Below are 21,440 nucleotides of genomic sequence, written 5' to 3' on the forward strand. Positions count from 1 at the left end.
TTTCTTGATTTCTGCAAAATTTGGTTAGGACATTAATTTATATCTCTATCAATAGATAGATATAGATATCCCCAATGTCTCTCAATTAACTTTTTATCATACTGTATTGTAATTGTCTTTTCTACACTGCATTTCACCTCTCTCTGTGCCCAGTGAGTGACAAATGCTAAATAATTATCTGTTAGATAAATGCATTAAAGTAAAAAACACATTCTGGATTGATAATATAAAATACCTTTAATCAACATTTAGTTAAATGAATATTAACAGGACCCCTGGAGATGCAGAAAAAAGACTTGTGGTCATTTATAACTACAAATAAATTAGAAGACTTCAGATGGTCCAAATTTCATCATCATTTGTAATTCTAAAAAAATTTTTGCAACCCAAATATATGCAAGGTCTAGTCTTTGCTGCTATTGCCATCTCCATCATGGTCATCCCAAAATGTCAATTCAGTGCAAGTCATTCCAGTCTGTAAAAAGAGTAGAAATCCAGTGGACCCTTTCTAATCCGCAGCAAGTAGAGATGTGTGTCATATACAAATCAGAGGGAAATAACTTCCATAGATGTAAATGTATGTGTTGGGGAAGGTGGTGTTCTGGAGATTCTGAGACCACAGAGAATGAAATTGAAGGTGACCTCCAACTCCCAAACACCTCTCACCTGTAGGTGGTGTCCACTTTGTCTCACCAAATATAGCTTAAACCTGGAACAAAATAATATTTAAAATATATGTACATGACTCATTCAGCACCTTAATGAAATATGTTTTGAGGGTGTTCTGGACACTATTCTGACTTTATCCTAGTGACACTTGTTGCCAAACCATTGGGTGTAACCTTTATAAAATAGAACTCCACATATTAAAAGAAAATCACTGTTGGCAGAAAGCAAAATTCAACTCAGCCTTCTGTCACTTTTTTTTTTGCAGGGGGAGGAGTTCGTATTCTTCTAATCCTAGTTTTTCTTTCTCTTTTCATCTCTTTGTATTCTGTTCTCTCATGTCTTCTTTTAGCCTCTCGGTATTATAATATAACATATAACAATAATATTATGCCTCTCGGTATTATAATATATTATAACATATAACAATAATACTATCTACAGGTCCTCTAGGTTTGAGAAGCCGATCAAGATCTATCTTTAAATTTGTCCAATGCTCATCATGTTTCAAAACAAGGTGCTAGATACTTTTAGGTGTTTTCTCATTTAATCATTAAAACAAACACGTTTTAATCACTTCCAATTTAATGTGTTTAAGCTGTTGGTTTATGCTTACACAGAAAGTATGGGAGAAAACTTACTGGTGCTGATATAGGTTATAATTCTCCTGAAGAAGATTAATTGAACTGCTTGTCACTAAAGTAAAAGACTGATGAGTAAATACTTATATTAGTGACATCTAATTCTGATTTATCAAAACACATTTTAACAAAAGCCACCATATATTTAGGCAAAAGCATATGATGCATTTGAATAGGTAACTGTCCTGAATTATTTATGAATCAACTACTATGCAAATTATTAAACTAAGTACAGAGAGTATAGTGAAGAGAGAAGTCCCTTCATGTCTCAGTGTAAAAATATCTCCTAGCAGACAAGCATGAAATTGCTTTATATCTATTAATCTATGTAGTTCTTGTAATGAGCCATGAGGAGGTGTTAAAAGTCCATGTTTCATAAAAAAAAACTGAAAATAAGAGTGCTTAAATCTCGCCCAAAGCACTTAACTAGGAACTGTTCTGAATCAACAGTCAAACCCAGCTCTCTCTCTCTCTCTCTTTTTTAAGTTTATACTTTAATTGTACATTATCTTGTGTTATTTGTTGTTCTTCACAAATTTCACCACTTAGTTCAGAAACTTTGACATCAGCCAACATGTTTTCTCTTTCTTTTGAATCTCCCACAGTGCCCAACTGTAGTTCATGTTCAAATAGTATTGACGAAAAGATCATGAGCATGTTACACACTCACCCCTTGCCACTGCAGTAGAGCTAAGGAGAGAAATTCAACTGGATGCTCAGTGAGTAGGCTTAAATCATTCAGATACTTTTTATTGATTTACAAAGTAAACAATAAACAAAGCTAGACATAATCTTACTTATGGGATTTCTCTGCCTCAAAATAAAAATATTCAATGGTGATATAAATGTCTCCCTTCACCATTTTAGTTAAAATCACCCCTTGCAACTTTGAAGTCTGTTTTTTACTCTACCTTTAACCTCTTAAAATTTTAATATCCCCACCTCTTTTTTTTTCCCAAAGTGAATTCATGTTCTTTTTTTTTATTTAGAAATAATTTATTGTAAGTAATCCAGAGACTTAGACAATGTTGTGTATTCTCTATTGTTTCTCTCGGTCTCATCATTGGGAACATTCACAAAGACATACCGCAGCATTGGCAGTGTTGATCCTATAAAACTGACATTTCAGTGCTTGGAAGCAGCGTGGCTTCACTCTTTGAGAGTTTCCATGTTCACATGACATCTGGCAAGTGACTGGTATAACGTCCACACCAGGGACAGTTAACCAGGAAGAAGAAATTTCCAATAAAAAAGAATCAAGATGATCTGAGTCCTTATATTTCCCCTTTGGGGACAAAGAGTCCTAGAACAAAAAAAAAAGGACAGGTATCCCCAAGACACTTGGGTGAACACGGTTTCCTGACGCATCAGCCCATTCACACAGCTTTGGGAAACGAGTATCTGCTCAGAACCTTTCTCAGGGCTGCCTTCACTTCCTTATTTCTCAGTGTGTAGACGACAGGGTTGAGCAGTGGGGTGATGACGGTATAAGTCACTGCCACCAGCGAGTCCTTGTCTGAGGAGTACAGGGAGGTGGGCCTCAGGTAGACAAAGGATGCACAGCCGTAGTGGACGGCCACCACGGTGAGGTGAGAGGCGCAGGTGGCGAAGGCTTTGCACTGCCCCTCCACCGAGGAGATCCTGAGGATGGTGGAGACGATGAAGACGTAGGAGACGAAGATCAAGACGAAGGGGACCAGCAGCACCAGGATGCTGAGGAAGAAGATGGCCATCTCCTTCAGGTTGGTGTCTGTGCAGCCCAGTTTTAGGACGGGGAAGATGTCACAGAAGAAGTGGTCGATCCGATTGGAGGCACAGAAGGGCACGCTGAACACCAGGAGGTTGACGACCACCGAGATCAGGAAACCACAAAGGCTGGAGGCCAGCACCAGGTGCACACAGGTGGCCCGGCTCACGATGAGGGTGTAGTTGAGAGGGTGGCAGATGGCGACGTACCGGTCGTAGCCCATCACCGCAATGAGGAAACAGTTGGTGCAAGCCAAGCCCACAAAGAAATAGAGCTGGGCGGCACAGCCCACGAAGGAAATACTGGGAACGGTGGCCAACAGGTTGCTTAGCATTTTAGGTACGATGACCAAGGTGTAGCAGGTTTCAGAGCAGGAAAGGACAAAGAGGAAGAAATACATGGCCGTGTGCAAAGTCCTGTCCAGGCGAATGAGGGTCATGATGGTGGCATTGGCCATCAGGGTGCTCAGGTAGACTATTAAGAAGATAAAGAAAAGCAGGATCTGCAGGTCCCCCAGGTTGGAGAAGCCTATCAGGATGAACTCCGTGATCACGCTGTGGTTCTGTCTCTTCATCAGTCAATGGAGATCAGATTCAGACCCCTGACATTAAGGACAGAGAGAATTTGACAAAAGTGAAATGCCCTCAAAGAAACCAGGTTTGCCTGTCTGTATAAGGCTGATAATATGAATCTGAAATAATGAGTTAATCACATTGAAAACATGGTGGGAGGGATCAGGAGATGTGTGTAGCAACACATATAACACCCCAATATTTGAATACCTGAAGAGATCTTTTTTTTTAAATTTTTTATATCGCTTCTGTTATTTATGTTCATAGGTCCAAGGAAGGTTCATACCATTAAAATTGTCCACATTGTTAAACCAAGAAATGGTTTAGAGCTCATCTGATTCAATTCTGACATTTTATAGAACAATAAATTGAGGCTCAAAGAGATTAAAGACTTGCTTAACCCACTTTAATGTAGCAGTGGTTCGACATCATTTCTCTCCAAAGTCTTCTTATTAAAATTTGATTCAGAAAACTAAAGCAAAAACAAGTGAAAATCGACATAAACTCTACCTCATATGCTTGACTGAAACTTATTATTTAGGTGGAATTAATTACTTTCATTTATTCAAAAGTGTTCAGTTCTTTTTACACCTGGTCAATTGTGAAGTCTCTGAAATGGCTCAGGCATTAATTAGGATTTCTCTCGTCATGAGTGCATGGGGACCTGGTACTAAGAACCAACTTAAAAAAACAATATTGATTAAATTACAGTGTTGGATTTTGAGCACATACAAGTATGTATCAGTGAATCCCACTATTATGTATAACTATAATGTATCAATAAAAATATGGAAAAGAGCATTAACTGTAAAATATATCTGCTTCAATCTCAATTTACCTTCAGAATATTTTGACGATTGGGCTGAGACCTCTACTTAGCTGGCCTCTCTCTCAACTTCCATTACTCTCATAATGTTCTCAGAATGATCCTTACCATTATTTCTGGGGAGATCCATAGTTTGGGCTGAAGATCACATAATGCTAAAATTTCCAGGGTTAAGCCAGACATGATGGGGCTCGGTGGTAAAGTGCCCCTTGGTTCAATCCCCAATACAAATATAAAAATAAATAAGTAAATGAAATTACTAGGGTTAGGTAATCAGACTATATTTTTACATGGAAAAAAAGAAAAAGATCAGGAATCTCCAACCTAAACTTTCATCCAATTCTGGGAAACTTTTTTACAGCAATCTAGAAAGGATTGTTGAGTCTCCATAGTCATATTCAAGTAATAAGAAACTCATTACTTTACCAAATAGGATGCTCACTTAGCTAGAACCTCCCTACTCTGAGATACATTCTGAAACCTCCTTACCCTTCCTTGGAATCTCCACCCATTGTCCTTATTTGTCCTCTGCACATGCTCACAAGAAGTAACTCCTTTCTATAAATGACAGCTCTTTAATTGTTGCAGTGAATCATCATATCCCTGGATGGGTCATATTTTCCTCCTAATGTTATTAGTTATTTCAAATATTAGCCAAGGCATCATTTCTGGAAACTTCTCTATCTTGGACACCACCTTAGGTGTTGTAGTCCTGAGTGTGGGTCATGCAACTGTCCCTCAGTTGTAGACAAGCCATGCAAGTAACTTCTATACATAGCATTAGAATTATCTTCCCACTCTTCTTTCTCTCTCACAATTAATGGTCACCTTTCCTACAAAACCCCAGCTTGCTACTTCGCTCTTGGCTTCTTGAGTAGCCCCGAAATTACTTTTATTCCTGTTTCCTTTTCTTGGCTATTGGTTGGTTCTGGGATCTTTTGTTTGATTGGCAGCATGGGGAGGTTAGGGAGGATGCAGACCCTGGAGTCAGACTGCCTAGGTTGTGACTATGGCTTTGCTTCTTTATGATCTTAGGGAATTCAAGTCCTGAATTTGTGCCTCATTTTCATGTCTGAAAGGGCAGTAAATAATAACATAAACTGAAAAGCTTTTTGAGTACCAAACACGCATACCCACCATGAAGTTCCTGAATGGTAGTAAGCATTCAATAAGTGTGAACAGTTAGTATCCCGTCTAAACCCCTCATGTGTTACATATGAGGAAACTGAAACCCAGACCAGTGAACCATGAAGATTTAGGTTACTTAATTTACTTAATAGCAGAGGTGAATCTATATCCCAAATGTCCTAAAGTCTCCCTTTCAGGACTTGGTGGTCTGAATGACTCAGGTTTCATTTTTAATATTTCCTTTGCACTTTATTACGTTCACCAGCAATTTAGGGAGCAGATCAGTGTTCTCTTTCCTCAGTATGAACCTCTTGAAGGCTCCCTGCTCCCTCTTCTGTTGACTCCTATTTCCTATTCTTCCACCTTTAATTCATTTTACATTTTTCTTCCTAAGCTACATAGCTGTTCTTCTATTCAGGTAGTTCTCCTAGATTAGATCTGTTTTAGGGGATTTTGCTGTTTTACAATCTCTCAATCCTTTTCCAACTTTTCTTTCTTTCTCATCCTTACATGGTCAGTTTTTCTTCCCTCTGGGCTCTTGCCACGTGCTCTCTGCCCCTATTTTTTACTCTAGATCCGGATGCTATGACCCACCTTAACTTGCATGATTTCTGCCAGTTCTTCTGCCTCTGAATCTCTCTTTGGTATCCAAAATGTCTTTAGAGAGGACCAATAGATGATGTTACTAACAAGAAAGAGCGATCGCATAACTTTAACACAAAGGAGACACCTTACGTTCACAGGCAGTCTTAGCTCAATCCCAGGTTCTTTTCTTCTGAATCCAATCAAAATCTAGAGAGGAGGGAGAAATAAGCAAAATTACAAAGTAATAACTTTCTCAGGTGATATTAGAGAAAGTTCAGGCACTTGAGCCTTAGCAGATGAAAGATAACTCTGCCTAGTTGCTGGGATGTGACTAACTGGACACCCCTTCTCTTAGCAGCTGTGTCCCTGTGGCATACATTCTGGCAAAACCCCTCAGCTTTATAATAGCTGGGGCACTCGGGGGATTGAGGCTTTGGAAGGAGATCCTTCTTTGAAGTCTAGGAACTAAAAAATGTCTATTCAACCCCATTGAAATTAAAAAAAAAAAACATGCATTATCTGTTTATTTGATCTGTGTAAGATAGATAACTATGAATGTTACAATTTTTTGGCATGGATTATTAATTTTGAATCAAGGTTATTCTGGCTAAAATTAACTATATTACTTCCTCAATTATTAGAAAGAAAGAAAAAAAAAACATTAGCTATAGATCCTGCATATAGATGGAATATTTTGAGGGATTAAATAAATGACATCCTTGTCAAATTACCTAAGTTTTAGTTCATTTAGATATTTTTTCTTTAACTTTCCTGTTTTATATATTTTATATATTTAAGTCATGCTTGCATTCACTAATGTTTCCTATATTCATCTACTTTTTTGATGTTTAGAGAGAGAAATAGTTGGAAAATTACAAAATGTAAAGAAGGCTAAGGTAGGCCCAGGCACAGGTCACAACAGTGTCACCAGGAAGGAGCACAGTTCCCCTAATCAGCATTAAGACAGGAGAGTCACCCCCTCAAATTCCCCATAGAACTGTCCCTTTCTGAGAAATAAAAGGTTCTTCACTGAGAGATGCCTGATGTCACGACCTAGCATGGTCTCATCAATCCAATGTTAATTTGATTTCTGAAGAGGAAGAGAGAGACATTTAGGAGTAAGAATCCTTTAACTCAATGAGTCATTTTAGAAAGCAGAGGACTGAAGGACTGTAACAGCAAGCTGTCCTTTCTACCCACTTTTGATGTCACAGCTTTAATATTAATAGCAGCTTGTAGAACACTGATTCAGTAGCCATCATAATCCATCCATTAGCTCATATCCTCTGCCCCCGATGACCTTATCAGGTCAGTGTTATTCATGGAAATCAAGGAGAGTACAGTAGTCCTGCGTAGCAGAGGAGACTGAAATCAGAGGTTTGAGGAGGCTGAAGCAACAATAATTTACTGAGTAAAATGCCAGAGAGGAGAGCTGATTTAGACTCAAAGAAGCATTCATGAAGATACTTTTACATGATCCACTGAGTGTTAAGATGTCTAGGTACAAGACAGTACTCAGGGAGACTGGAGAGAACTACTAGGAGGCTCTTCATAGCACGGATCCTAGAACTCTCACAGCAGAGGGGGATGTCTGAGTTTCAAGTAGCTAGGATGGAAAAATGTCACAGAACACCCGAGACAGTCAGTAGAGATCTCAAAAATTCACACCTAAGTAATACAGATTTACGAGGGCTCCGAAAAGCCATTCTTAAACTGCCCTAACAAAGTTTAAGAGCTCCAGTCTTCCTGCAAAAATAAAACTGCTGCTGTACCAAAAAAATAAAGTAAAAAAATCACATGCTGAGTGAAAGAATTTAGATAAGAAATTATAGGTACTATATTATTCCATTTATATACATCTTATAGGCAGAGGAAAACAGTTAACAAATATCCTAGACATTTCAGGAAAAAAGAGAAAGTTTTCTTTGCCAAGAAAAATGTTTAGAATTTGATATTTAGTGACACCATCGCTCAAAAATAAAGGTGTAAATTTCAGGGGTTATAAGATCTCTTTCAGACACATAAAAGCTGAGAAAATTTTTGCTAATATAATTCACTATGATTAGTTATTTAAGTGTGATAAAATAATTGGAGGTAAAAATCTCCTTGAAGTGACACAAAATTCTGGAAATGGTAAACATTTTGACAATAACTAAAATATTTGATTATCATGAAGATATTTTTCAATCATAATGCTTTTAAAAAATAAATACTAGCTTTAAAACTTCAAAAACTTTATACAACACCTTCAAAACCATTACTCTGCTGAAGAAAGAAAAAAAAGTAAAAAAGTAAGGTAAGCCAAAATATATGAGGAAGTATGCTATGTTTACCGACTAAAAGACACAAAATTATTAATATGTTTATTATTAAACACATTAAAATACAAATCCCAGCATGTTTTTCTCTAGAAATTGACAAATTGACTGTAAAATTTGAATAGACTTTCAAAGCTCATAGAATAAACAAAACAATTTAGAAACAGATGAAAACTTTCAAAATACATTAGTATGACAGATTTTAAGACATACTGTTGAATGATGTTGACTTCGTGACATTTGCATGAAGAAAGACACGTGATCCATGAACCTATGCAATAAAAAACAGAACCGTGTGTGTGTGGTTAATTGTTTTCCAAAGGCAGCCAAGGTATTTTAGTGAGAAAACTACAGTTCTATTCTTTTAATGTATAGTGCTGCTAACATTAGATACACATATGAAAAAAAAATGTAAATAAAAAAGAAGGGAACCATTCCAAACTCATTCTGTAAAGTTAGTGTCACCATAATTGTAAAACCTGACAAAAACAAAACATGGAAATAAAACTTCAGACCAATAACCTTGATGAACATAGAAACAAAAATTATTAATAAAATACTAGTAAATCACATACAAAAACATGCTAAAAAGATTCTGCACTGTGATCAAGTGGGTTTCATTCCATGAATGCAAGGTTGATTTAACATATGGAAATCAATAAATGCAGTTCACCACATTAATAAGACTTAAAGACAAGAATCACATCATTATGTTAATAGATACAGAAAAAGCATTTGACAAAATTCATCATCCATTCATGTTCCAAACACTAGAGAAACTAGGGATGGTAGGAACATACCTTAACATTGTAGAAGTTATATATATGTTAAACCTATGGCCAACATCATTCTAAATGGAGAAAAATTGAAAGGATTTGCTCTAAAAACTGAAATAAGATGTGGATGCCCTCTTTCAAAACTGCCATTCAACATAGTCCTTGAAGTCCTCCCACTAAGGCCAGAGCAATGAGACAAAAGAAAGAAATTAAAGGGACATGAATAGGAAAAGAAGAGCTACCTCTCTTTGCTGATGATATGCTTCTGTATTTAGAAGATCTCAAAAACTCCACAGAAAGCTTCTAGAGTTCCTGAACAAATTAGAAAATGTAGCAGGATATAAAATTAACATCCATAAATCAATTGTGTTCCTATGCACCAATAATGAATCCAGTAAAAGAGAAAATAGGAAAACTATGCCATCCCAATAGCCTAAAAAAGAAAAAAATACTTGGGAATCCATCTCACATAACAGGTGAAATCTTGTACAATGAAAACTGGAGAACACTAAAAAAATAAATTGATGAAGACCTTAGAAGATGGAAAGATCTCCCTTGTGCTTAGTTAGGCAGAATTGATATTGTCAAAACAGACATCCTACTAAAAGTGAGATGCAGATTTAATTCAATTCCTAGTAAAATTCCGATGACATTCTTTATAGAAATAGAAGAAACTGTCATGAAGTTCATTTGGAAAAACCAGAGGCCCAGAGCAAGAAAAGTGAAGCAGAAGTCATCCCAATACCATAACTTAAATTATACCACAGAGCTATCATAACAAAAACAGCATGACATGGAGCAAAATGAGACATGAGGACCAATGGAACAGAAGACACAGAGAAAAACCCACATGAATGTAGTTATCTCATACTAGACAAAGGTACCATGAACACGCATTGGAGAAAAGATAGCCTCTTCAGGGGTACTGGGAAAACTGGAAATCTATATGCAGCAGAATGAAATTGAATTCCTGTCTCTCACCCTGCACAAAACTCAAAGTGGATCAAGGACCTAGGCATTAGACCAGAGACCCTGTGCCTACAAAAGAAAAGGTAGACCACACTCTCCATCATGTTGGCTTAGGAAACAACTGCACAAGAAGTAACATCAAGAATCAATAAGTGGGATGGCGTCAAACTACTAAAAACCTTCTTCACAGGACGTGAAACAATCAAGAACGTGAAGAATGAGAGGAAATCTTTGTCACTTGGGCTCATCTCCAGGATATATAAAGAACTCATCAACATCAAAAAACAACCCAATAAATAAATGGGCAAAAAAAAAAAAAAAAACTGAACAGACACGTCACAGAAGAAGAAATACAAACGGTCAACAAATATATGAAAAAAAATGTTCACCTTCTCTAGGAATTAGACAAATGCAAATCAAGGGACAGTGGAATTCCACCTCACTCCAGTCAGAATGGCAATTATCAAAATACAACAAATAACAAATACTGGTAAGATTGTCAGAAAAAAAGGGTACACTCATACATTGCTGTTGGGACTGCAAATTTCCATTCTGGAAAACAGTATGGCGATTCCTCAGAAAACTTGGAATGGAGCCACAATTCAACCCAATTATCCAACTCCTTGGTATATACCCAAAGAATTTAAAGACAGCATACTATAGTGGCACAGCTACATCAATGTTTATAGCAGCTCAATTTTCAATATCTATGCTATGAAACCAACTTAGGTATCCTTCAATAGATGATTGGATAAAGACAATATTGTATCTATAGACAGTGGAATATTGCTCAGCCATAAAGAAGAGTGAAAATATGGTATTTGCTGGTAAATGGATGCCATTGGAGAATATCATGCTAAATGAAATAAGCCAGTCCCAAAAACACAAATGTACTAACACGTGGATACTAACACACAATAAGGGTCATGGAGGGAAGAATAGAAGTTCATTGGATTACACAAAGTGAAATGAGGGAAAGAAGAGTGGCATGGGAATAGGAAGGACAATAGGAATGAATCAGACATAACTTTCCTATGTTCCTATATGAATACACAACCAGTGAAACTCCACATCATGGACAACCACAAAACTGGGATGCCAATTAGAATAAGTTATATTCCATGCATGTATAATATGTGATAATATACTTTGATGTTATGTTTATCTAAAAAACAATTAAATAAAAGAAAAAAATATTTAAATCTTGACTCAGATTTCACCATATACACAATTACACATTGTATACACACATGATTTAAAATGGTCAAAATATACAAATTTTAAGGAAAACATAAGAGAAAAATCTTTGCAACTTGGAATAGACAAAAATATATTAGGCAGGACATAGAAAACACAGACCAGAAAAAAAGAATATTAGGCAAATTGAATGGTTGAACAATTAAAAACTTCTGCTAAAATTAGGCAATGTTGATAGATAATTACATAACTATATACTAAAAAAATTACATGAAAACAGCAACAACACAAAACTATGCATTTCTAAAGTGTATATGTTATGACGTGCAAATTATAAATCAATAAAACAATCATAAAAGGATGGTTAATCAGATGAAAATGTAATCTGCACAATGAGAACACATTTGCAAAATATAATTCTGATAAGGGATTTGTATCCAAAATATAAAAATACCTACTACAAAAATAAAGGTAAACCACTTAATTAAAACAAGGTTAAAAATTTGAACACACTGCACAATTCAAGATGTACACACATAGCCAATACGAATATGAAATAATGCTGAACATACTTTGTCTTCAAGGAAATACATGATAAATCTATAATGAAATCTAGTGGCACATATAATTATTCAAAAAGACTGATTCCTGAAAGAGTTGGTTAGAATTTGAAACCAGTGAAATTCTCATAGCATTATTCTTGAGAATGATGTTGATATGACTTATTTTCAAAAGTTTAGTGTTCTTGTATAGCTAAATTTAAATCTTAGCACAGCCCTTCTGTCCTTAGGTGTTTACAAAGATAACATGTACCCTACACAGTGATTTAGAAACTAATGTTCATAACGGTTTTATTATTCCTAGCTTTCAATTGGAAATGATCCAAATGTTCTTCAATAGCTTGACAGAAAAATAAATATTAACATATCTATAAAACGGAATAAAATGAATTGATGCAATGAATGAACATATAAATGTCACAACATGAGTAAATATCAAAGATATAATAAAACAAAAGTGAGTGTGCTATATGAATCTATGTATATAAAAGCCTGAAAAAATTCAAGAATTATTTACATAAAATCTTTTAGGGTTTTTCTGGGGTCAGAGATGGGGAGGATTGGAGAAAAGAATAGGAATACATTCAGCAACGTTATGTGACTCAGTTAGTGTAGGTGTTGCTTGGATGTTCGAATCTGTCAAAACTGGCCAGCTGTACATTTCAATTGTGAATGTTGTACAGTGTGTAATTTAAATATTCATTTAAATCATAAAATCATAAAATATCATTTTAAATGCAGAAGAATCTTTTAATAGAAACAAAAGACATAATTTATACCTTTTAAAATCCAAGACCAAATACAGCATTAGAACTAATTAATCTTGCAAGTCTATAAAGAAAAATGGAAAACAAGAAAAGACAAATCCAATGAGAATTTCTGAGGGCAAAAGGATAAATTTGTGATCAAGCATATTTTGAATTTTTGCAAACCCTAAAGTTGAGAGCCACTGTGCCAATGTTCCAGTCTCCTGGCTTAAAATTCAATGAGTATTTTCTACTTGGTCAGCTACTTTACAGTCTTCCTGTGGTGGACTCTTCTCAAAATCCCTGACAGATGGACTCAACTTCCTTTGCATATATGGACTAATGATACTCATGGCTCCTTTTCCCCAGGCTCTTCAACTAAACCCACCACCTTTGAGAAACTGGTGAAATTATTTTTCCAAAATAAGCCTGACTTCTAATTAACCCCAAGACAATGTCTCCAGGGCAGTGGAACTAGTCTCAGGAGCCCAGTGATCACAGTACATGCCTCTAATGACGCTTGCTGGTCAACCCCTCTGAACATAGTGACTTATCTGGAGGAGCCGCAAGTCCTGATGGATGGAGGAGCCTCACTCCCAAGATGCACCTGAGAGCCTCTGTCCTAGGGCAAATTCTCTCTCTTCTGCTCTTCTCTCAGGCTGTATTCTGTGACTTAAATTTTACTTTCCAGAGAATCTCTGATGCTGAATAGCGGCGTGTCTTTGACTTGGGAAGAAAAAGAGCAATGTGGATCCCTGCCGGGCAGTCGGAACACTGGAGAGACTTTGTGAGGCCTGGACACGAGTGATGGGTTGGACATGAGAACACTCATCCTCTGCCCCTTAAAGGAATTTGTGGTGAGTGACGGGGATGAAAAGGAAAATCCGTGCCCACTTTTCATCCTAGGTACCAAGAATGATTGGGAATGGGCTGTGCATGTCTGTGATTTTTTTTCTAGATGATTGTACTGGACCATTTTGCTCCCAACTAGATTTCTTTCATCCCTTTCCTCTTCTATCCTTTCTTTTTTCTCTTCAATGAGTTGAATCATGGATTAAAGGGAACAGATGCCCCGACTCTCTCTCTCTCTCTCTCTCTCTCTCTCTCTCTCTCTCTCTCTCTCTCTCTCTCTTTCACTTTTCTCTGCTGTCTACTCACTGATGTATGTGTTCAGCTATAATTTAAATATGATACTTCAACTCCATTTTAATTAAGCAATTTGGAGAAATTAAAATTTTTCAGGTGAAATTTTAAAAGACAAAAATTGTATTTCATTACTCCTTGAGGCTATCTGAATGATTCATTTTGATTAATTACTTGGTGGTTTGCCTAACAAAAATGTTAGAATTTCTAAAATTTTTCACATGTGAAAGCTCTGTAGATGACTCCTTTTTTGAAGACACACAGCACTCTTATGTATTGAGTTTTTATTTAAATCTAGATTATATAAAATCACAATGGAACATCTGAGGAGTAGGAAATACGGACATGGAATTATCATCTGCAAGGATCGAAGCCTGAATTCTATACACGTGTTCTAGAACATCATAATAAGAGGAATTGTAAGAGCATCTAAACAGAAAATCTTTGAATGTCTGAATCAAAAAATCTCAAGGGTCTTGTTTACTTACCTACTACCTTATGTCAAAATATATCTGCAAACTATTATTCATGGACCCTCTGCTTTGTACCTTCCATTAATCTAACATTTTATTTCAGTTCTTGCTTCTCTTGTTCACTTTAGCTTTAAAACAAGGAGATTGAATATCTGCATTAAGTGCTTCTTCCTGAGTCTCACAAAAAGAAATCTAAAAATCTGGATATTCTCATTCTACACTGAGGAATTTTTTTTTCATATTGAGTGTGTAACCTGTTGGTGTTTGGTTGGAAGAGAACTCTAACTTTTATTCTTGTTATTCTATCTTTCTATCAGAGTACTGATGATAAAACACTATGTGTAGTCCCTGATGTCACCTTGAGTGAATGGGGCTGACTTCTCAGATGAACTGTGATGACAGGGATCTATACATCATGAAAAGGTATAATAAATCAATTAACAATTCATTCAAGCTGGGGGGCTGTATTAATAAATAGGTAAAACTCCACATTGCTGGGACCGGCTGAATGTATGAGCCTGAGTGACAAATAATCAAACCTGATTTTCTTTGGTATTGGTAGATACAGGTACTCTTTCAGAACCAGAGAATTTCAACTTTTGCACTCTACTTATTTACATCATATTCAATAACGAATACAGTGGGCATTAGAAGCGAATTAGTGCTAAGGAGATCAGAGCAAAGTCTTCTGGGACAGCAGTGAGCCAAGAATAGAAAGGATCCTAAGTTTAAGTTTTCCTCAATGTTTTGAGGAAATCCATTGAACAGAAATCCATTGACCTAGGGGGTGAGTGTTATATGGGGAACCTTTTGGTTTTCTTGGTGTAGAAAGTATGTAACTAGTATACACACACAAAAACACACACTCATCTCACTCATTCCCTGACTCTTTTTCTCTTATAAACATGCTTATGTTGGAGTTATAAATTTTATAGACCTTTTAAGACCTTTTTATATTAATATGTAATACTAATAATGATAGGTGTTAATACTAATAGTAGTAGATGGGAAATAGTAAATTATAATAGTAACTAATAAATTACTATTATGATGATCTGTCTTTTCCTTACAAATAACCTCCCAACTGGAGCCACTTATTCTATGGTATATTTAGCATCAATTCTTCATAGAGTTCATAACTATGTTTAGAACCAGGTTGTAGTAAGATAGAAAAATATATTATCTCTAAATTCTAGGAAGAGATGCAACAAGTTTCAGAAATGTTCATAATTTAACTTAGGGTCTAGAAAGCAAAGTATTGCTATTAGTTAAAATAAAAAATTCTGATAGAAGATGACAAAAACTCCTCAGCTCCAAATGATGTAAAGGCCTCAGAGGCAAATAAAAGAAGACTGTATCCAGCTAATATATAGTGGATGATTTTTAAATTTAGAGAAAACTTTCCTATTATTAGGTCAGGCAGTTGGAAAAAAAATATCTCATCTAAGGTCTAAAAATTACTTTAGAAATAATTCTACCTAGCACTTTGCAAACTGGTTTTCATAGCAAAATGTTCAAAAGGATTTGTGTTGGCCTACCCCTACATAAAAGCTGGTGACTTCTAGCTGAGATACAGGACCTGTCAAATGGCAATGGTCATAGTCTTTTTGACATTCTGCAGCAAGAACTGGAGCCGCTTCTGAAAAGCTCTATTTCTATAAGTTTCCCTGTGGAAACTCAGAATGGAAAAACTACCATGTGCAGAAAAATCTCACAAACGTAGAGTCTCTCTTCATCACTTGGTGACTCATGTATCCTGGATAAGAAAAACAATTGCCTTTAATGTTATCTTCTGACTCTTTAATGTTTTCTTTGATTTGATGTATGAGTTTCTGGAAATTCCAGCAGCGTTCCTTATTGGCTTCTCATTAGTCTATTGGAAATAAAGCTAATTTCTTTTCTCTTATTGTTTTGCAGACTGTGCTAAGATAATGGTAGCAAATATGAGATAAAATATATTATATCCTTACCATACATTGTAGCATATTCAGAACTGTTGGGGTTTGAGTCTGCAGAGTTTAGCTCCCTCAGGCCTGACTTTTTGCAAGAGCTGTGGCTGTGATTTAGGTCAGCTGAGGCAAACCTCAGTTAGGAGGAGGAAAAGTTCTCTTCCCCTTATCGCAAGTCACAAGTTCTGCAAGGTTTGGCCACGAGCAAGAAGCTTCCTGCATACTGGACCTGGGAACAGTACATTCGGGGATTAGATAATGTCTGCAAAGAACTTTGGGAGGGTACTTATCAAATGAACAGGAACAATCTGAATTTAGCTCTGTGTACCCGCTGAGGCATGATTTTTGGGCAATGCGGGTAAAGTGTTACTGAAGAATTGCTTGCTTTGTTAGAAGAAGAATATAAAAGGAACTTACAAATAAACCTCAGCATGCAGTTGCAATTGCTGCCTTGGCTCTGCATCCCCTGTGTCCCGGTTATTTTGTGACCCTTACCCAGGGACCCCAATGCTCTAGACGTTCACACAGAACCTCATGTAACAATTTGTTCCCTTTCAATCCCCAGCATTTCCTACATTCTTCTCTTCCTCCGACCTGCTCTACTCCTCTGATGATTCTTCTGTTTCTTTTTTTTCTAATTAATTATTTAGTCAGTTAAATGTGTGCATTATACTTAGACAAAAATAAGATTCCTTCTGAAATATTCATGGCATAATTAATGTAGCATTATCTGATCAGCTTCATAATTCTTTCATTCTACATTCTGATCAGGACCAGATTACTCAAGTTAACAATGTTTTCTTACTGACAGAGAGCTGCTTTCTGTGGGTTTACAATGAGCAAGAAAAATAAAATAGTACACATGAAAGAAAAAAGGGAAATCTTTTAGACATTTTCATCATCCCGGGCTAAAAAGATGATCTGTCTTTCACTTATAAATAGCCTCCCAAATAGAGTCACTTATTCTTTGGAATATTTAGCATCAATTCTTTTTTAGCAGACGTTTTAAAGAGAAAATGAAACAATTCTACCAAATATCCAGAAATACCAGTCACATGCCAGCTTCACATTGAGGATCCTGTACTTTTCTGCTCTTCTTCCTGGGTCCTGGCCTCCACCTCTGTCCCTGACGCTCCTGCATAGAACTGCTGTCTATGGAGTGGGTCAACGAGACCTTGGTGAGAGAATTTATCTTCCTGGGCTTCTCAGCTCTGGCCAGCCTCCAGAGGCTACTGTTCATGGTCTTCCTGCTCGTCTACCTCTTCACACTGGGCACCAATGCCATCATCATGTCCACCATTGTGCTGGACAGAGCCCTTCATACCCCCATGTACTTCTTCCTCTCAGTCCTCTCCTGCTTTGAGACCAGCTACACCTTTGTCATTGTGCCCAAGATGCTGGTGGACCTGCTGGCTCAGAAGAAGACCATCTCCTTCCTGGGCTGTGCCATCCAGATGTTCACCTTCCTCTTCCTGGGCTGCTCTCACTCCTTCCTGCTGGCAGCCATGGGTTATGATCGCTACGTGGCCATCTGTAACCCGCTACGCTACACAGTGCTCATGGGCCATGGGGTGTGCTTGGGATTAGTGGCTGCTGCCTGTGCCTGTGGCTTCACTGTCTCTTTGGTCATTACCTCCCTGGTATTTCACCTGCCCTTCCACTCCTCCAACCAACTGCATCACTTCTTCTGTGACATCTCCCCTGTCCTCAAACTGGCATCTCACCAATCCCGCCTCAGTCAGTTGGTCATCTTCATGCTGGGTGTCTTGGTCTTAGTCATCCCACTGCTCCTCATCCTGGTGTCCTATGTCCGCATCATCTCTGCCATTCTAAAGATCCCATCCTCTGTTGGGAGATACAAAGCCTTCTCCACCTGTGCCTCCCATCTCATTGTGGTAACTGTCCACTATGGCTGTGCCTCCTTCATCTACTTGAGGCCCAAGTCCAACTACTCTTCCAGCCAAGACACCCTTATATCTGTGTCTTATACCATCCTCACCCCATTGTTCAATCCAATGATCTATAGTTTGAGAAACAAGGAATTCATATCAGCCCTTCAAAGAACAATGAGCAAGACTTGGTTTCCTCTTAACTAAAGAATCGATTTTAAACTCTTCATGGCTTTTATTTGCTAGGCAAAATGTGTGCTTTTACCTAATTTCTCATTTAATTATGCCAATACTCTATAACATAAGAACACTTTACACTTTTCTCAATGAAGCGAAACATTCTCCTATTAGTGCTTCTTGAACAAGTTTAAGAGGATATGGAAAGGTATTTTACAGTTTCAGGAAAAATTTAATTGCATGTTAATGTACTACAGATACTGGTCATTCAAAGACTAATATGAGAGAAAAGGTACAAGCTGATAAGAGCAATTGATCAGAGCAAAGATGGTATCTAAACTGTCAACTGCATAGAACAGCAGGTTATCTAGCTGACTCTTCTCTCTCCTGAAGAAAATGCACAACCTTGGCTCCTTCAATTCTGCAACAAACCTTAGTGACTCTTTTTGTGCCCTCGTTCACCACTTTAAATTACACATTAAACTGTTATGTCCTTCCCTTGAGACTGGAGCATCCTGATAGAATTCACCTTCTGTTCATATGTATATCCTTTCTGTTGTTACCTTGTCAGCTCCCCCATAATTTCCTGAATCACATACTAATTTATTCTATATAAAGACACTAGTACCTTTGTATCAACTTTTGTATCAATTGCTAAAATTTCTCAAATAATTCTAAGCAAAGGCTTTGAATTATTATTAATGCAGAAAAGATCAGAAGTCCTAGAATGGCCAGAAAATCCACGGAAAACACCTCCAATAACATCTCTGGTCAAATGGGATCCTTTGTGAGCATGAATTTATCCTGTAGTCTTGCCTGCTCTCCAACATTATTATTGTTGTAGTTATCACTATTCATTTCCCTTAAGTACCTAATGGTGCATTCTGAAGCTCAACAAAACTTTGCTGGGCCCCATATTGTCATGACTACGTATTCTCGAGTACTGCTGCTTCACTTTGGAGAAACTCCTTTTTGTATAACTTGGACATGCCATCTTATGTTTCAAGGCAATCTCAGCCATCCCTCTCTTTCCAAACTTTCCCTTTTACCTGTGGCACCCCAGTGATAGGATTCGGCTCCCCTTTCTTTATGTTTTCATGGCATGAAGGATGTACTTTTTTGTATTTCTTATCATTTTAACAATTTACATTATGTTCTTAATATACTACCTTAGCTCCTGCCTAGTATGAGGAGAGAAAATATATGGTATCTTTGCCATCATAAATATTATGTTCTTCTTCAAAACAATCCCACTAATCAGATGAAGTCAGGAAAACACTTGAGAATCATTGTAAGTTTAGTTAATAAAAGAGAATGCATACATGACTTAACAGAGGGAAGACTAAAGAAATATGATTTAGATTAAATGGTATAGGGCTGTTATAACAGAGCAATTGACACTTAGAGAATTGTTGGTGCATCACATTTATGTGTAGTAGTGGGATTCATTGTGACATATTTGTGTATACACATAATTTGGTCAATTTCAATCCCTAGTGACCCCCTTACCCTTCCCTCTCACTCCCCCTGATGCTCTTCCTTGGCTCTACTGCTGTGACAGTAGGAGCTGGCATTTCACCTATACCCTAAAGTATAAATGAGAATGTCCAATAAAAGGGATTATTGGGGGAAATCCCTTTAGACAAGAGAAACATAATCATATGCCCTTAAATAAGAAATATCTGGGTTATTTAGAGGCAAGTAAATGTCTTTTTTTAAAGAGAGAGAGAGAAAATTTTTTAATATTTATTTTTTAGTTTTTCGGTGGACATAACATCTTTGTTTGTATGTGGTGCTGAGGATCGAACCTGGGCCGCACGCATGCCAGGCGAGCACGCTACCACTTGAGCCACATCCCCAGCTCAACAAGTAAATATCTTTAACTGACAAATTGATAAGAATATTTTTATTGTATATAACATGATGTTTTAATCTAAGTATACATTATATGATTGCTCAATGAATACAATTAGCATATGCATTATCTCATACTTATTTTTTGCTCGTGATGAACAAATCTCAAATTGTCTCTTAGCAATTTTCAAACATGTGATATGCTGTTATTAGCTATAGCCCCTGTTGTGTATAAAAGATCTCTTTAGCATTTTTCTCCCATTAACAAATATTTTGTACCCTTTGACCAATATCCCTCCCCCTCTCTGTACACACAGCACTCTGGTAATCATCATTTTTTTCCTCATCTATTATTTGACTTTTAAAATTCAATATAGATGTTAGATCATGTGGAATTTGTCTTTCTGTACTTGGCTTATTTCATTTACAATAGTTCTTCCTGGGTTGATTCGTGTTGTCAGAAATGACAAAATTTCCTTCTTTTTTCAGGTGAATAGTTTTGTATTGTGTGTATATGCACCCTATTTCTTTACCTATGAATCCATTGATGAACAAATAGATTAAATACATAGTTTAGCTATTGTGAAGAGTTCTAAGATAAACATAGCAGTATAGATATCTCTTCAACATACTGATTTCATATTTTTTGAATATATACTCAATAGTATGAATATATATAGTAAACCCAAGCCAACATCAACTGAACAATGAAAAACTGAAAGCATTTCATGTAAAACAGGAAGAAGACAAAGATGCCATTTCCAGCACTCCTATTCAACATAGTCCTTGAAACTTTAGCCAGAGCAATTAGGCAAGAGAAGAAAATTAAAGGGATAAAAATAGGAAGAGGTCAAATTATCTCTGTTTGGTGATGACATGATCTTATATTTAGAAGACCCCCAAAACTCCACCAGACTTCTAGAGCTTATAAACAAATTTAGTAAAGTAGAAGGATCCAAGATCAACATAAATAAATCAATCACCTTCCTATACTCCAATAATGAATCTGCAAAATAAATAATAATATGAAAAGCATCCCATTCATAATAATATCAAAAAAAGTACTTTGGAATTAATCTAATGAGGGAGACAAAGGGCCTCCTTATAGATCCTGAGGAAGATTCATATGTGGTACTTGCATATAAACTATTGTCAAATGAATAGCAACCTGGTTTTTGCTTCATAAAAGCTCACATAGCATTGAGCAAGAAAGTCAATGTCTAG

At 36.7% G+C, this 21,440-nt stretch overlaps 2 protein-coding genes across 2 annotated transcripts; one reads left to right on the forward strand and one right to left on the reverse strand.

Annotated features, from left to right (window-relative positions):
- Positions 1 to 2,683: 2,683 nt before the first annotated feature.
- On the reverse strand, positions 2,684 to 3,628 carry LOC308655787 (olfactory receptor 10T2-like; the record flags this gene model as incomplete). The annotated part of the gene is made up of 1 exon (XM_081306068.1): positions 2,684 to 3,628. One exon carries the CDS (start codon positions 3,626 to 3,628, stop codon positions 2,684 to 2,686), a length of 945 nt encoding a protein of 314 aa, XP_081162194.1.
- A 13,822-nt stretch (positions 3,629 to 17,450) lies between these two features.
- LOC308655788 (olfactory receptor 10K1-like) lies at positions 17,451 to 18,392 on the forward strand (the record flags this gene model as incomplete). Its single annotated transcript, XM_081306069.1, has 1 exon — positions 17,451 to 18,392. The coding sequence occupies one exon, from the start codon at positions 17,451 to 17,453 to the stop codon at positions 18,390 to 18,392; it is 942 nt and encodes a 313-aa protein (XP_081162195.1).
- Positions 18,393 to 21,440: the final 3,048 nt, after the last annotated feature.

Source organism: Spermophilus citellus, assembly GCF_964194105.1.
Source record: "Spermophilus citellus genome assembly, chromosome: 9".
Classification (NCBI taxonomy): domain Eukaryota; kingdom Metazoa; phylum Chordata; class Mammalia; order Rodentia; family Sciuridae; genus Spermophilus; species Spermophilus citellus.